The following is a 17,953-nucleotide window of genomic DNA, read 5'->3' on the forward strand; positions in this document are numbered from 1 at the left end:
GGGGGCAGGCTGGAGGAAACGTGAAGGGAGACCGAACCGTGTCCGGAAACACCCCCTGCCCCCCTCCCAGCCCCCCAACCGCTCACCCAGAGAGAACCAATCTCTGCGCTGGCAGTTTTAGTTTAATTTCCCCTACCTCGTTAACATCATAATATGCCTATTGTCAGGGACTCTTTGGCGGTGCCCGGAGTTCGCACCCGGGCTCTCGGGGAGCTCAAACCCGGGGCCAGTCGGGGGGCGGGGGGTGGCAGCCGCATGCCAGCAAGGCAAGCGCTGAGCTCCTGTCCTCTCTCTCTGGCCCCTTCGTTTGTAAGCTTTAAATGCAGGACTTAGCTATTGCGGGTGCCCCCCCGATAGGGGCTTACCGTGCCTACCATTTCACAGCCTGCTTTAGGCCCGGTTTTCCTCTCGAGGAAAGGACCCGAAAGATCCAAGAAGCTGCAGCTTCTTAGCTGTACCCACCCACCCCAGCTACGCCTGGGACCTTCGCGGCAAAGGGCGCGGGTGGAGCCGCCGGGGGTGTGGCCTGCGCGGGGCGTGGCCTGCGAGGGGGCGGGCGTGGTCTACGGGCGGAGTTCATGCGGGGGCGTGGCCCTTAGGGGTGTGTCTATGTGGGGCGTGGCCCTACAAGCCCCGCCCCCGCCTGTTTCCGGAAGCGGCTGCGAGCGCGGCCCAGGCAGCGCGCCCGGGCGCGGGAGTGGGGTCGGGGGGTGTGTGCCGGTGGCTGCCCGCGGACCCCACCCCCACCCCGCCCCAGCCCCCGGAGCATCTTCCCGGCGCGGCCATGGCGTGGAGACTCGGGACCTGGCTGGGGGTCTGTCTCCTGGTGTCAGGTGAGGGCCTTGCGGGGACGGCCGGCCCGGCGGACTCCCGGCGCAGAGTGACCCGCGCCCCGCGCGCCTCCCCGTCCCGGGCCGCGGGCGCTCGGACCCGGAGCCGCCGCGCACCAGGCTTTGATCTCCCCTCCTCCTTCCCGACTCCCATTTGTATCTGTTGGCAGGAGGTGGGTGTTGGGCAGTTGGTGGGGTGTTTAACGGGGCCGGGGGGGGTGGACATCGGGGCCACATTTGGGGGGCTTCTCCAGGCTCTGCGCTCGGGGGTCACTCCTGATGGCTCTCGGGTGATGATGCCGAGGATTGAACGGGTGTCAGCTGCCTGCAGAGCACATGTCCTAACACACCCCCCCCCCCCCCCCCGTCCGGTCTGCCCGGGCCAAGTTGGTGGGTCGTTTATGCTCTTGGCTCTACACGTGGCATGTGTTTGACGTTTGCTGCTAAGAAGGATTTCTCTCCCTGGCCCTTACATCGCGCCTTGCAAGTCCCCTTAGGAGATCAGACCTAATGCAGCTGCACTGGAGGCTCTGGATTCACTGCCAGCCACCCCCACCTCTCAGTCGCTGCACCTGGGTATGAATATTGTCCAGATGGCATAATTTCCATGGATATTCTCCAGGCTGCAGGAGCGGCTATTAATGCATCTCTCCTTCTGCACCCCACATGCCTGGGGAAATCGAACCGATTTTAGCTCCATTTCAAGAAATGGAGCTAAAATCCATGTACCCTCTCCCTTTCCCCTCTCCGCCTCCACATAACCCCCCACCCTCCCTGCTTCCCATGGCCCTTCTGGGAGATAGGTCTAGTAGATAAAACTCAGATTTCTTTTGGCTGTAACAACTGAATACAACTGAAAAATGTATCTTTTCTCTAAATGGATTACAGACTTGACATTTTGTAAAGACATTTAAATGTGTATAGCTAGATTAAGCAAAATGAAGAAGTTTGTTATTCCTGTATGCAAATTTAAAAATAATAGAACATGGGGGGGGGCGGAATCCAGATCTACCTTCCAGCCCCCTGAGCAGCTTCAACCACCATCAGTCAGCCTCTTTGAAGACCAGGGGACTGAGCTGGTGGGGGGATGGTGAGGTAAGTGGGCCTTGGCTGGATCCTGGTGGCGGCTGGGTGGGGCACATTGACTGGATCCTGGTTCATAGCAGCTGCTGGGTCAGAAGTTCCCACTTCGCCCCCTTGTTTTCACAGCCTCAGCAGTGGTGCCACCCCCTGAAAATCTCCACATGCATTCACTTAACTTCAAGAACATTCTCCGGTGGAAGTCACCTGCTTTTCCCAGAGGGAACCTCACTTTCACAGTTCAGTACCACAGGTGGGTCTGGGGCGCACTGGGCAGGAAGGCTTCAGAGGCGGAGGGTCCCCTGACTCCAGCCCATCACCCGTGCGATTGTGACAGGCCTCAGGGACCTGCCCTCCTGGCCCTTATTTGTTCACTTGGGGGCCACATTCGGCGGTGCTCAGGGCCGACTCCGGGCTCAGCACTCAGGGATCACTCCTGGTGGTGCTCGGGGGACCATGTGGGGTGGCCAGGGCTGGAACCCGGGTCAGTCGTGTGCAAGGCGGGCAGCGGAGCGGCCATGCTCTCTCTCCAGCCCCCCTCTTGGCTTTCCCTTGCCGTCTGGGTGAGTCTTGGGAAGGGCCCGCTGTCCTCAAATCCTTCTCACTTTCTCTTGTGCCGGTTCATGGCGATGGCAGGGCCCCCGTCGATTCTTCTATCAAGGCGGATGTCTGAAAATGTTACCTAGGGGCTGAGGAGAGCTTATTTGCATGAGCCTCCCCACCTCAGTGAGACCCCAGCCCTATGGGGTCCCACCCCTCCCCCACCCACCATCTCTGGATGTGGTGCAGGAGGGCCTCGGGGATCCCTGGTACCACAGGGCTCAGTCGGCGCTGCATCTTGGCCCCGGCACCGACCCGCCAGCCTGGTTGGCTAGGAATTGTCAGGAGGGGTTCTTCGGGCCCCGGGAGCACTGCTGAAAGTAGTTTCCCCCCTCCTCATAAAATAGCCCCAATCTCGTCCCTGGTTTCTCTACTTATATCACTGGAACTCAGCAGCTGCCGAGTGGACACTCTCCAAGAAGGGGCGGGGCACAAGGCACCCCCAACGCACCCTCCAGAAGGTGGGAGCAGCCTCAGTGCAGTCGGGTACACACAGTTGGCAGAGTGGGGGGTGACCCCCTGAGGTGGAAAATGAGACCACTAGGAGCTTTCTCAGTAAGGCGCTTCCTGCGCTTGGGAAGCAGTGGAGGCTTAATGAAGAGGGGGGTGGGGTGGGGGTCTTATCCCAAGCTGTGCTCTCCTGCAGCCCCTGGACCTGCCCTGCCCGGCAGTTTCCCCCTTGGCAGCCTGCCGCCGACAGCACAGGTTGACTGCAGGTGACAGGCCTTGAGGCCAGGTGCTGATGGGGTAGCAGGCCAAAGGCTGAGGAGCCAGCCCGTGACTCAGACACCAAACACAGACGCGCCCCGTGGCTCCCAGACCCCATAAGCAACACTGCTCAGCCCGGCTGTCGCTCCGCACGCATCTCCAAGGCCTCCTAAGTCCTGGGGGTTGGAATCACGAGAGTCAGTGGTTTGCTTCTCACTCCGTAGTTCGGAATTAGTTCAGGCTGACAGGTCGTTTTCAGAGGCTTGACTCCATGGCCTGGGAGCTAGTGCCGGGGTAAGAACACATGTCAGGCATGTGCCTGAACCCTGGGCTCCATCCCCAGTACTCCGTGGTCTTCCAAGTATTGTGGGGGCAGCCGTGGAGGCCCCCCAAGAATTTCTGCTAGAGCCCTAGAGTCCCTGGGCTGGCCGCTGGGAGTCCTGGCTCTGCCCCGGGGAGCCTATGCAGCACCATTTCCTTGGACTCTGGCATTGAATCACAGGCCTGGTTGCTTGGCCGAGCATCACCAGGAATGACCCTGGGGTCTTCTGAGGACCACTTGGCAGGCCCCAAACAAGTGTCAAATACTGGACAAAGAACTTGCAAATAGGGGCTGCAATAGTACAGCGGGTCGAGTGTTTGTCTTGCACACGGCCAACCCGGGTTCGGTCCCTGACATTCTATATGGTCCTCCGAGCACCGCCAGGAGTGATTCCTGAGTGCAGAGGCAGGACTAACCCCTGAGCTCCCAAAATAGCCTATGTGAAAAGTCCGCATAACGAGCAGTACTGAGCGGGTCCGGAGCTGACCCTGGGGAAACACTTCCTTGCCCTTTGCCGCTGCAGTGTGTGTTAGTTGAGCCACAGCAAAGAGTGGCTCCTACCAGCGTCAGTGTCTCAAACTGAGCCACACTGCCCCCCTTCCACGAAGCCAGCAGTCAGGAGAGCAGCAGCCAAGGACGAGCACAGCGTCCTGTCACCGCTTTCCCCTGGAGACCTCTGCCTGTCCCCACCACCCCACCCTTCTCTGGGTGAAAACCCCCTGTCTTCCTGCTCAGAGACACTGTTAGGTTTCTACCCAGAACAGCCCTCCCCACATTGCAGTTCTTGATCCCAAATTAAAAATACTTTCTTTAGGGGCTGGAGCGATAGCACAGCGGGTAGGGAGTTTGCCTTGCACGCGGCCGACCCGTGTTCAATTCCCAGCATCCCATATGGTCCCCTGTGCACCGCCAGGGGAAATTTCTGAGTGCAGAGCCAGGAGTGACCCCTGTGCATCGCCAGGTGTGACCCAAAAAGAAAAAAAAAATCTTTGTTTAGAATGACTTGATTTTTTAAAAATTTATTTATATTTTGGTTTGGGGCCACATCTGGAAGTGCTCAAGTCTTTGCTCCGAGGCTCAAACCAGGGTCAGCTGCACGCACGGCAAACACGCCCTACCCTGTCGTATCTCTCTGGCCCGGGCTGGCCGAATGTGCAGACCACACCTGTACCTACAGTCGCCCAGTTCACTGGCTTTGCCTCCGGTTCTCTCCCCGCCCTCCCCTCCCCGCCCCCTCACACACTGTACTTCGTGCCCTTTACCCCGTCATATTCATCATCTGTTTCATAAGAGAAGGGACAATCTTTTACAACTCCTGGGGAACAGTTATCGAGATCAGAACCTCAGAGAGCAAAACAGTACTTTTCAGTTTTTTCCAAAACAGTATTGGTCCGTTTTCCCAGGGGCTCAGAAAAGGTCATTCTGAGACTTCCTTTCTTCCTGCAGTGACTTTTCCAGCATAATTTGATCTATAATTTTATCTTATTTTATTGCTGGGGAATGAGGGGTCCACACCCAGGGATGCCCAGGGATTACTCCTGGTTCTGTGCTCAGGGATTGCTCCTGGCAGGCCTGGGGGGCCGTTTGGGGTGTCGGGGATCAAACCCACATCAACTGTGTGCAAGGCAAGTGCCCTACATACTGTACTATCTTTCCAGATACAATGATTTTATTTTTAGGCTTATTTTTGTTTATGGGGGCCATACCCAGCCGTGCTCCAGAGCTACTGGCCCGGTGCTCAGAGATCATTCCTGGTGGTGCTCAGGGGACCAATGTGGTGCCAGGGATTAAACCAGAGTCACCTACAGACAAAATGCCTTATCCCTATTCATTTCTCCGGCCTTTGAGTCTGTGTTTTGACCTTTGTGTTATGTCCACCGGCTCTAGATAGCTCTGGAGGTTTTCACTGTAGCAATGAACCTTTTGTCTCATCTCCCTGTGGGTTCTGCTATTGTTCTACTGGTTGCTTCTTGTATCCTGGAATGGAAGCATTTGGTTGGGGGTGTTGTCTTCAGGAGAAAATTTCCAGGGATATGCTAGGAGCCAGAAGCCAAGAGCCAGGACCTGGGAACCTGCTTTCCTAAACATAGGCAAGCAGAACCAGCAGTGTGTACCAGGGAAATCAGCCTTGTGCTGGGTATGCCCTTGAACAGGAAATTTGATCTGAACAAATCTGATTAGTTAGTCTCTGTGGCTCTGCAGAAAGCTTAGCCTGAGCTGTCGCACTGCACAAACTCTCCACTGCCATATGCTAGGGCCGAGTGGCCAGGGAAGACTCCCCAAAGCATGAGGCTGGACTGGTGATTTGCACATAGAAACCTCCAGAACCATGAGCTGAGATGGAAGTGGCTGCAGTAATTACACTAACCTAGATTTTAGGGAGAAGAAGCTAGCTCCCTGCAGGCAAATGACCTAGGGAAAGAAAAGATATTGTACAATCACCTTCAAAACTAACTGTATTTTAGCCAGTGACGGCTTTTTATTTATTTTATTTATTTATGTATTTTTTACTGTTACTGTTACTGTTTTTGGCATATCAAATATGCCACGGGTAGGTAGCTCGCCAGGCTCTGCCGTGCAGGTGAGGTACTCGGTGGCTTGCCGGGCTCTCCAAGACGGACAGAGAAATCAAAGCCGGGTCGCCTGCTGTGTGTTCACAAAAAGGGAGGGGGGCAGCAGGGCTCTATTTCTCCCGCTGCCCCTGTTCGGTAGTCACTTCCCCCACCCCGGGGAGGCTGATGGAGATGGGCAGGCAAAGGAAGGACCGAGTGCCAGGCTGGTCCTATCAGTTGCAGTTTATTCCAATCTCCGTTCCCATTCTGCTTCTCTCTCTCCCAAGCCCCGCTCACTCTCACTTCTTTCGCCTTGTGCTCTGCTTCTGTGTCTTCTCCAGTACTCTGTGTGTTCCCCCCTACTTCTCCTACAGTCAGTTTATATAGCAATCACATAGGTTGGTAACACAAAGGTGGGTGGGAACATTAACACATCAACAAAGAGAGGTAAGACCACTCCTCAAGGACAAAATCTTATCTAAGGAGATTACTCCAGATTACTAGGAGATCTGCTCAAGGGTGGGATCCAAATAAGGGTGTGTCGCTTTCTTCTTTCCTCAGCTAGTAATCCATTTAAATAGTTGTAAATCTACTTCTGATATTTCTAGCAATGTCATTCTGTATGAGCACAGTAAGAGATACAAACTTAAAGTTTGGTTCTTCCTGAGGACATCTCACTATACATTCCAGATGACTGTCCTCAGGCCAGGTTAATCTTCCTAACCCCAGCAGGGTCCTAGTCTCGTCGTCGTTACTTTTGGATCATGACAGCATTTGTCTATGACCATGCTCTCAACTTATAGTTGAGTATTGTGGCTTTGGCCTGGCCCATTTCGATGCCAGGATAGCTCACAGCTTGCCGTGGGTCTATTCCATCCCTCGTCGGGACCCTGCTTTTGGGGTGTTAGGAACTAAGGGCAACTGAGTTGAGAAAGCAGATGCCCAGGAGTAAATATTATTGGAGTCAATCAACTCCCAAGTTACAAAGCATAATATTAACTGTCTGCCTGTGTCCATACAGAAAGGACATTGCTTTAAGGTTAACTATGCAAAAGACATTAACTTACAAGTTCAGAGTCCTTAGAAGGATCTGATCTTACAAGACAACAGAATCTGATTAGGGAAAAGGTTATTAACTGGTTGGAGAGGAGCATGCAGAGAAGAGTTTACAGATAAACAAAGGAATGGGAGTGTCTTGGGAGCACTGTGATGGGAGCTCCAATAAACCTAAGTTCCAGGCAGCAAGGCTGACAGGACTAGCCCTCTGTTCTCCTACAGGCCGTGAACGCCCTACCCGCTGTGCTATTGCTCCAGCAAATCAATGAGCAATGGGATGACAGTGATACAGTGATAGTAATTTATTCTTTCGAGAAAATGACTACATAAAAGAAAAGATTGTATATGTGTATCACTCCACATCTGCCCTCTGGGGCCGTTACTGTGTCTTACCTTCACCTCCATTTTCACCTCCAAGAAAGAAAGGTGGATCAGGGAACTGTGAGTCAGAAGCCTCCCCATTTCACAGGCCAAGAGCTGGGCTTCCCCTTGGTTGGGTGGGAACAAGAGCCCTTCCCCTGGTTCTCAGGAGGTGCCATCACTGGTGGATGGGCCCAGACATCTCTCTTCTCTCCTACCCTGATCCAGGGCTTAGTGTTAGGACTCCAGTTCTGAGGTCAACAAGTTGTATACCGTTTTTCCAGTGCAGGAACAGAAAACTGTCAGCTGGGGCTCCTCCAGGTCAGTTTCACAGGTCACGCCCACCTCATCTGCCAATTCCTCGGGCCACGCCCACTGCCCCATACAGTTCCACTGGCCACGCCCACCTGCCTGGCAGTTCTGCAGGCCACGCCCATTGTTTCCAGAAACACATTTTCAGAACTGGAAACCCCAGGGTTGTTTTTTTTTATTTGTTTGTTTTTTGAATCACCATAAAAAAAGTCACAAGGCTTTCGGGTTTAAGTCTCAGTCATACAATGATCAAACACCCATCCCTCCTTCACCAGTGCACATGTTCCACCCAGTATACCTCCCATCCATTCCCCGCCCTTCGTGACTGATGATTTTCTTTTTACTCTCTCTTTACTTTGATACATTCAGTATTTCGACAGAAAATTCACTATTATTATTTGGAATTTTCCCCCAACAATCAGACCTACCGAAACGGTCTGTTGCTGAGAATGAAGAGCATGTGAGGTTTTGGATTTTTGGTTTTTTAGTAATTAAGTCCAGAGGAATTTCTGCCAGCAGTCACGTCACTGCAAGTTCTTACCTCTGGTTAGTGGGCGCTATAAGATGGTGATCACCACGCCGCCGCAGCCACCGCCAAAAGGAAAGGCCGAGAGAGAAAAACCTTTCCCCTCCTGGGGCAGCATGGGGCTGTAGCTCAGTTCATGGTGTTGAGGCATTTCTGCAAGAAGCCGCTGGGTGCGAAAAGTAGTTAGTGGGCCTCCGGGGTCATGGTCTTTTAGGAGTGGAGGAACTGTTCGTGTGCGGCCGCTCGGGGTCTCATCTGGGCCGAAATCCCAGTTCTTGCCTGCAATCTAGGGAGGCTTCTGACTCCCGGTTCCCTGATCCACCTAGGAAGGGAGGCCTCCCTGCCCCACAGGTTGAATACTCAGTCTGCAGGCCACGGGCTGATGCCGACCTGAAATTCCCCAATCTGAGATTAGCGAGTGGCCCTAATCGTTGGACCGAGACACGGGTCGTTTCTGAACTACGTAGTGCTAACCGATCAGTAAGATCCTGTGGAACGCAGTTTGGAAAAGGCTAATGTGAATTGTGTGTGCACACTCTTCATCAGAGCTGATGAGTAAGAATTGGCTGCTGGCAAGGCCGGGAGCCAGCTCAGAAAGGGCACGCCTCGTCTGCGCCAGCCCTGACTTTGTTCCTGGCACTGCCTGGCAGAATCCCCACTGGGCTTGAGCACAGGATTGCCAGGCTGAGCCAAGTCTGATTAGGGAGACCCCCCTGAGAGTTGCTGCTTGAGAGAACTTCTTCCCCCCAGAGTTCTAAGGAATTTGCTGTTTTCCCCCTCGCATTAACTATCTTCCGTTAGCCTTTGGTAGCAAGGGAAGTAAAGGTGAAATTTTACCTTTCGCAGCAAAATGGAAGGCACTAAAGGGAATTCCGTAAGGAGAATTAGGACAGAAAGGAAAAGACAAACGTTGGGTGATTCACTCAGGTGCAGCCCAACGAGAGAAAACTGATAAGCAGATAAAACAGAATATAAAGGCAAAAAGCAGACAGACTAGAACTAAGGAGGTCTGGGGGTGTGTCTCAGTACAATAGCACTTGCCTTGGTCATGTGAGATCCTGGTTTTGATCCCCAGTACTGCAAAATAATAATAATAATAATAATAATAACAACAACAACTAAGGTTAATTAAGGTTATGCAGAGAGTCTCTTGTCCGCATGCCTGGCTGTCTTCCCTGGGGCCCCTCGGAGGGGATGGGCTCCCGCTTCCCTCCCCACCCCGAGCAGAGCTCCCGGCAGCCGAAGACCACTGGAACCTAGCTATAGCCATGCTCCAGGCCCCTCTCCACACGTTTGGACAGGCCTCACGCATAAAGGTACCGGCAGAGGAACCCAGGTGTGTGTAATCCCATCAATGGCCAACATCCAGAGACTTAAAAGCAAGCTCCAAGAAGCACGTAGCCGCGCAATATCTTGTAGACTACTTCTCCCTCTGGGAGAAACTGGCAAGCTTCTGAGAGCTTCATGCCCACATGGGACAGCCTTGCAAGCTTCCCATGGTGTATTCATATGCTAAATCCAGTAACAAGCTGGATCCCATTCCCCTGACCCTGAAAGAGCCTCCACTGCGACATCATTGGGAAGGCTGAGTGGAGAGAGAGACTTCTAAGATCTCAGGGGAAGGACAAATGGAGAGGTTACTGAGCCCGCTCAAGAAATCGATTAACAGGATTTCGTGATTCGTGAGTCGTGAAGGTTACCCAAAGGGTGGGGCATTCCTAATTTTTTTTTTCAATTTTTGCAGCTATCACAAGTCCTTTCAAGACCAGTGCAGTCATATTAACTTGACAGAGTGTGATTTCTCGAACCTTTCCAAGTACGGCAACTACACGTTGAGAGTCCAAGCGGAGTTCCAGGCTGAGCACTCAGAATGGGTCACCACCGTCTTCTGTCCCGTGGATGACAGTAAGCCTTCCCTTCTCCTCACACCTTCCTCCTGCAGGTCTGCCCCCCTCGGCTGGCACATAAGCAAGAATTCTTTCCTATTGTTTGTTTTTAAGGGTGGGGGCGTGGATATTCCTGGTTCTGCACTCAGGAGTTAACTCCTAGCCATATGGGATGCTGGAGAGGATGTGGCTCAAATGACTGGAGCACGCGCTTTACATGCTGGTGACCCGGGTTCCATCCCTTGCACCACCTGGGCCACCAAACATCACCAGGAGCAGTTCCCAAGCACCAGGCCACGAGCAGCCCCTGAACACCACTTGGCGTGACCACAAAAGCCAGAATTATAACTCAATGGATGACATCACGTATTGTACAATTACGATAAATGAAAATGCTAAATTTACATGTGAACAAAACAGCGCTTTATAATAAAAGGCCAGAAGTTTCTCCTGGCCTGGGTTTTCCAATCACCAGCATGTGAGATGCGGGGGGTTGAGACAGTGACACTCAGAGACCCCAAGAGGCTCAGCGGGCAGCAATTACATGACGAAACTCCACGTGGTGGTTTCAGAGCCCTTGCTTACTCTACAACAATTGGGCACCAGCCATATGCCAGGTTCTTCGTGTTAAAAAGCCAACAGCGAGCCCAGCAAAGCCCTGTTCTCTCGGAGCTCCCGTTCCACAGGGGCGGGGGGGAGACAGAACAGGCAGGTCATCTTGAAACAAGAAGATGCCCCTTCTGCCAGGTCGGAATCAGCTCCCAGAAAGCAAAGCAAGAACCGAGCCAGGGACTGGGAGGAATGGCCCTTGACAGAGGCGAGGAGGCGATAATCTCTCTGCGGGTGGGGGTGTGTTATTTTATTTTATTTTTGGGTTGGGGGCCATACCTGGCAATGTTCAGGGCTTACTCCTGGCTCTGTGCCCCGGAATCACTCCTGGGGGTGATCAGGGGACCATATAGAATCTGGGGAATCAAACCCGGGTGGGCTGCATGCAAGGTTAGCGCTACCTGCTCTACTATCACTCCGGCCCCCAGAGTGGGCATTTTAAAGTCCTCTATGAAGTGAAGGGACCAAGAACCTGAATATCTAGCAGACGAGCATTCGAGAGGGAGCAGCTTTGCATTTCACTGGGAAAAGATATCTGGTTAATTGTATACGCTCAACACCAAAAAGAAGAGAATTGTTGTTTATGGCTTGCAACCCGACAGAGAGAACAAAGAGATTCATCCAAAGAAAGGGGCGAAAAAGAAAGGAACTACAGCCCCACTCCCCAAAGGTAGCTTCTGTAGAAGACACAAAACCACGTAGTTAGAATGACTCCAGATGCATCCGATGTTACACTACATAGAAATGACCAAAGCCTGTGTCACCGAGTCCAAGGTGTTCAGATTTCACTGAGAATTTTGTTCTTGTGGGAGCATGCTAGGAATCAAAGTCAGGGCTCACAGGAAAACATGAGCTCCTCAGCCAACCTGCATCCCCAGACAATCAGATTTTGTTTTTAAAGAAACAAAAATTCAGGGGCTGGAGCAATAGTACAGGGAAAGGGCGTTTGCCTTGCACACAGCTGACCCGGGTTCAGGTTTAATCCCCGGCATCCCATATGGTCCCCTGAACACTGCCAGGAGTAAGTCCTGAGCCCCGCCCATTGGGTGTGCCCCCCCCCCAAAAAAAACAAGTAAAACATCCAGGCCAGAGAGATGGTACAGAAAGACACTTGCCTTGTACACAGCCAACCTCAGCTTGATCTACAACATCACACGGGGTTCCCCGAGCATCACCAACAGTGAGACATGAGTCAGGAGTTAGAACTGAGCATAGCCTGGTGTGACCCAATCCTACCCCACCCACAAAAATAATTTGAAAGGAAGTATGCTACCAGGCTCTAAGTATACTGACTTGGCTTAGTCCCTCGGCCTCCAGATGGAAGAGGTTTTCGGATTACAGAGGCCCCCGTGGACCACTGGGCCTGGGGAATTGGGAAAAAGAAACGTTGCTGATTGTCAAATTTGAGTTTTAATCACCTTTTTTTTTTTTTGAAAAAAAAATTTTTTAATTGAATCACCATGAGATACACAGTCACAAGCTGTTCATGACTGGGTTTCAGTCAGACAATGTTCCAGCACCCATTCCCTTCACCAGTGTAATCTCCTTCCACCCATGTCCCCAGTTTCCCATCCCCTAGAACCCATAGCCTGCCTCTGTGGCAGACACTTCTCTCTCTCGCTCTCTCTCTCTCTCACTCGCTCAGTCCCTCCCTCTCCCTTTCTCCCTCCCTCCCTCTCTCCCTCTCTCTCCCCCCTTTTGTAATTGCCTCTTTGTTTTCCTCTCAGCTGTTATCGGGCCTCCTGGATTGAAATTAAAGGCCCTGGGCAATTCCTTGCATGTGCTCTTCTTAGTCCCCCAAGTTGAGAACGAGCCAGACTCATGGAGCATGAAAAACTTTTACAACGACTGGGCTTACAACTTGGAGTACTGGAGGAACGGCTCGGATGAGAAGGTAAGCCCGGCTGGAGCGTGTGCACTGCGGGCCGAGTTCCCGCCTCTGGGCTCCGTGTTGCTCTGAGACGAGGCCTCGCGAGCACATCTGTCTCACTTAGTCGATGCTTAGTTGGTCTTGGGACCTGAGGCAGGGTCACTGAGTGCCAGAAGCTCCCCAGGGAGACTCTGCAACCCCCACCCCACACCCCCAACCCCCGGCAGGGAAGGTACTGGAAGCTGAGAGGAACATTTTGGCTGGGGGTGCGAGGGACTTGGAGCCAGCTGACCCAGTGAATGACTTTCTTGTCATGGGCCCCTTACCCCGTGTACTCCCTGCCCCACATCCCAGTCGTGGCCACAGGCACCTCATCTCTGTGGACACCGGATGAGTCACTTCTTGTCTGTCTGATCCCATCCCCGCCATATCCTCTTTCCTCTGGGGGAATGAGTCCTTTTTTATTTATTTTGGGGGACCGAGGTGGGTTTGGGGCCACACCTGGCAGTGCTCAGGGGCTGCTCCTGGCTCTGTGCTCAGGAGTAACCCCCAGCAGGGCTTTGGGGACCCCGTGTGGTTCTGCAGATGTGGTCGCTGCTGCTGCAGACAGGGCAAGCGCCTTAAGGCCGGGCTCCAGAGACCCTTGGAACACTCGGGCTGTTGGCGCGCTCTGACAGCCTGCCGTGCTTCTGTGGGGCTGGAGAGACAGTACCGCAGGGAAGGTGTTTGCCTTGCATGTGGCTGGCCGGGGTTCGATCCCCAGCATCCCGTATGGTCCCCTGAGCACTACCGGGAGTAATTCCTGAGTGTGCCCAGTCCTGACCCCAAAACAAAACAATGAAACACAGCCCTGTGGTCCTGTTTGGGGCGTCACCTTCCTTGTCTCTGCCAATGGGGCCCCATCACCCACTTCGTGCAGAAGAGGGGGGTGGCTGGGGAATTTGCGGGCAACTTCACAGAATTGTTGGGGGATTTCTGGATGTGATGGAAGCAGCGAGCCTGTCCCCTGGCCTCTGCCTGGGTGCCCCGCGCGGTCCCCTTTCCCTTCTGCGGATACGCCAGAGTTCCTTTTCCTCATCCTTGCTCAGGTTTACTCTCCCACGCAGTGCTCCCGAGTCGAGCACCCTTTGTGGCCCTACTGTGACTTTATGGACATGAGCTCTAAGGTCTTCCACGTCCTCCGGAGTTCAGGAAGAGGGCCAAAGCCATAGGACAGTGGTCAAGGCACTTGTCTGGACATGGCCGACCCAATTCAGTCCCGGGCATCTCATAGGGACCCCCGAGCCCAGCCAGGAGTGATCCCTGAGCACAGAGCCAGGAGTAAGCCCTGAGCACTGCAGGTGTGGGCACTCCCCCGCTACCCACACGCACACACAAAAGAGTTCAGGAAGAAGTGATCCCCCATGTTTATCACCTTAGGGATCAGTTTATGGGACAGATGGTGGTGCCCAACACATCAAACAGACAACCTCAGGAAGCGCACGGTAATATCTCCCCCCCAAACACGCCATGGTCTGTGGCTCATGGCACATTCTGGCTTTCGGCTGAGCCATTGGGCGCAGAAGTGAGACAGGCTTGGCCTGGGGAGGAGTGAGCTGTGGGGCCCCCCCACACTGCCCGCTCCCTAGTGCCCCCTGGCCCATGGGTAAAAGCACAGGACTCAATTTCCCTTTCACTGCTTCCCTAAGCTGTGGCCCCAATCCAGGCATGGGGCCGCCCACTGGCCCTCCCGCCCCAGCCTGTCCTGTGGGCGTCTCGGGCCGACTTGCCAAGAGCCACCAGAGCTGGCCTCTCCCCAGTCCTTTCTCCTGGGTGTCCACCATCTCCTGCATATGCCCCTCCCCCCATGTCCATGGCCCTGGTGTCGGAAGGTGGTACCCGGGGAAGGAGTTGGCCTGGGGGGTTGGGGCCCTGGTGAATGGAGTTGGTGGCCGTCATCAAGAAGGCCCAGACTGGTGGCAGGGGACAGAGGAAGGAGGGGGGGATGGGGTCTGCTGTCGCCGAGATTCTCTGTCCTATGTCCACTGGGGTGGAAATAAATGCATGTGGGTCTATAAAGATAGATAGATAGATAGATAGATAGATAGATAGATAGATAGATAGATAGATAGATAGATAGATAGATAGATAGATAAAGGAGGCCCAGAAAGTTCCTCAGCCCCCCGCTGCTGTGGGCAGAGGTCATCGAGAAGCAGGACAGGCCCTCGCCAAGTCTACCAGTGCCTCCGACTGGAGTGTCCCGGGTTCGAATGCGGAGAAGGAAGCTTAGGTCATTCATTATCCCAGAGTTAGAGCAGCCTGAAGGAACTAAGGCCCAGCTTCTCCCTTGAGGGTCTGTGTTGCTGAGAGGGTGTCTTTCGGAGCTGACAGATTATAAAGGGCTTTCAAATTTGTTCTTTCTTTCTGATGAGCCATAGAAACCCACAGAGCCGAGGACCCCAGGGGAAGTCGGACCCCACCCTCTACCCTCTCTGTTCACGGCTGGGTCAGCCCCTGAGCTGGGAAGCCAGTGGCAGAAGGTCTTGGGGTCTTAGGGTCTGCAGAAGTGAAAGCCGGGAGTTTTGTTCTGTTTACGAGTCATACCATCTGGGACCAGGCGGGAGTCCAGCGGGTCAGGCACTTGCCCTGCACGCAGCCGACCCGGGTTCAGTCTCCGTATCATCCCTCAAGTCCCAGCAGGATGATTCCTGAGTGGAGAGCCAGGAGTCCGCTCTGAGCACTGCCAGGTGTGGCCCCTCCAAAACAAAACAAAACAAAACAAACAACCAGGTCATGCCATTTTATTCAGCCTCTCCTACAGTCTGGACATGATGTCAGCTGCCCCAGGACCCGAAGGAAAACAGCCAGTGGGGCTGGCATATGACTCGGTGGCAGGAGGGGTGGCTTCAAGTGTGGGCACCACCCCCATTCAGGAAGAAGAAAAGACCCTGAGAAATAGCTCCGAGACCGGAGCACATGCTTTTCACGATCCCTCCAGTCCCAAGCCAGGAGTGAGCCCCAATCACTGCTGGGTGGGGTGTCCCCCCAGAAATAAACCCAGAGAGCCATCACCCCAGGGAAGGTTCAGCAGTCTTCATGGGAGTCCCCGTCCCCGTCCCATCATCCGCATCCCCGTCCTTCCTGGAAGGAAATGGGAACTGTCTTGGAAATGCTTTCTCCGTCTCCTCCTTTTTGCTGGACACTTGGTCGGTTTCTCCAGCTCAGGAAGATGCCCTCCGCGGGGGTCTCTGAGACTCAGAGGAAGCCCAAGTGAGCCAGGGAGCGGGGGAGGCTGCTGCGAGTGGCTCGGCTGGGGCCATTCGGGGGACAGAAGCAAAACTGGCTCTTTATTTTTATTTTTATTTTCATTTTTTATTTCTCCTGGGTCGGGGGGGGGGGACTGTGTAAAGGACAGTGGGCTGAGAGCCTAGTGCAGTATTTCTGCCAGGGATGTTCCAACAGGGCCACATATGAAAACTGTGTGAAAGGTGGCGGGAGTCGGGGGTGGCACAGCACAAGCCCAGGGTCCAGCCTCTAAGGGATGAACCAGAAGGGGGGGAAGCAAGTTCGGAGGGGGGGCTGCAGTTTGAGAGGTTTTTCGGTTTGGGTTTTGGGGCCACACTCAGGGGTGCTCAGGGCTCCGAGCTCAGGGATCACTGCCTGGCAGACTCCCTCCCTCCCTCCCTTCCTCCCTCTCCCCCTCTCTCACCCCTTCTCTCTCCCTCTCTCTCTCTCTCTCTCTCTCTCTCCCCCCTCCTACCTCCCTCCCCTCCCTCTCTCCCTCTCTCCTCCTGTCTGTCCCTCTCTCTCTCCCCCCTCTCCCTCTCTCCCTCCTTCCCTCCCTCTCACCCCCTCTCACCCCCTCTCCCTCCCTCTCTCTCTCTCTCTCTCTCTCTCTCTCTCTCTCTCTCTCTCTCTCTCTCTCTCTCTCTCTCTCTCTCTCTCTCTCTCTCTCTCCCCCCCCCCATCCATCCCCTCTTCTCCCAATTCCCAGTGTGCTACCAGAGGTCAAATCCAGGCCTCCGTGGGAAGTGCACACTCAGCCCTTTTCGTGCCGTCCTTGGTCCCCGGGTGGAGTGCGCTGGTGGCTTCCAGAAGAGGAAGCAGGAGAATTGCAGAACTGAGCCCTTTGTGGCCCCAGCCTGGGGGACAGCTGCTTCCCTCCTGGCCCCGCTCCGTGGGCTGCCGTGTGTGTTGGGTGGGGAGCGAGGCCCCCGCCTTCGTGGTGCAGCCAGCTCTTCCCCTTCCTCCCCAGTTTCTGGTGAAATGCGAGTACGACTCCGAGGTGCTGAAGGGTCTGGAGCCCTGGACCACGTACTGCGTTCGAGTTCAAGCGTTTCTTCCCGAATGAAAAAAACTGGGCTGTGGAGCCCGCCAGCCTGTGAGCAGACCAAGGACAAGAGTGAGTCCCACGCCCCCCCCCCCCCCCCCCCCGACCCCGACCCAGCTCAGGGTGGCCAGTCACACTGCCTGCTGGGAAGGAGGAATCCAAGGGTGAGGAACACAGAGCTTCCATTCCCCGCTTCTTCAAATGAAAATACCAGGGGACCCCGAGCCGTAGTGCACCAGGGAGGGCGCTTTGCCTCGCACCCAGGTTTGATCCCCACGGGCACCCCATACGGCCCCCCGAGCACCGCCAGGAACAATTCCTGAGTACAGAGCCAGGAGTAAGCCTTGAGCATCACCGGATGTGGCCCCCAAACAAACAACAATTAAAACTACCAGAGGACTAGAGAGCGAGTCCGGGGGTGGAGGCGCTGGCCTGGCATGTTGGAACCCCAGCACTGCAGCCTGTCCCCCCAAACCCGCGACCCCTACCCCCAAAAAATCCATCAGAGGATGGAAGAGAGCATGAGAGGCAGAAGCGGGTCTGGATACTGACAGAGGAGCCTCCGGGTGTCTCCGTGGCAGGGACCGGAGCTCAGCGCAGGGCACGTGACACACACATCCGCACGCAGGGGTCCCTTCCACCTGCGAAGTAAAGAGGAGCAAGATGAAGGTGCTAAGGGGGCCCGGCGGCTCAGAGCTCGGAAGGGGGCATTGAATCCCGGCACAATGCAAACCGTGCGTGCTGGGGGCCGAAGCCAGGGCATGGGGTCTCGCACCAAGCCACGGCCCCCGCAGCCCCCAAGCCTGTCCGGAAAGAAAGGTCTAGAAGGACTTGCTGAATCCTCACAGCAGCGGGGAAGGCACTTGCCTTATACGCAGCAGACCCAGGTGCGACCCTTGGCACTGTGTGGGTCCCCTGATCCCTAGCGGAGTG

The 17,953-nt window shown here is 54.6% G+C and overlaps 1 protein-coding gene across 1 annotated transcript; it reads left to right on the top strand.

Moving 5' to 3' along the window:
- The first annotated feature begins 611 nt into the window (after positions 1–611).
- IL10RB (interleukin 10 receptor subunit beta) lies at positions 612–17,086 on the top strand. The gene is made up of 5 exons (XM_055126146.1): positions 612–833; positions 2,040–2,163; positions 10,091–10,251; positions 12,569–12,735; positions 16,946–17,086. The coding sequence occupies exons 1-5, from the start codon at positions 785–787 to the stop codon at positions 17,039–17,041; spliced, it is 597 nt and encodes a 198-aa protein (XP_054982121.1). The 5' UTR covers positions 612–784; the 3' UTR covers positions 17,042–17,086.
- Positions 17,087–17,953: the final 867 nt, after the last annotated feature.

The sequence above is a fragment of the Sorex araneus genome, chromosome 2, assembly GCF_027595985.1.
Source record: "Sorex araneus isolate mSorAra2 chromosome 2, mSorAra2.pri, whole genome shotgun sequence".
Lineage (NCBI taxonomy): Eukaryota > Metazoa > Chordata > Mammalia > Eulipotyphla > Soricidae > Sorex > Sorex araneus.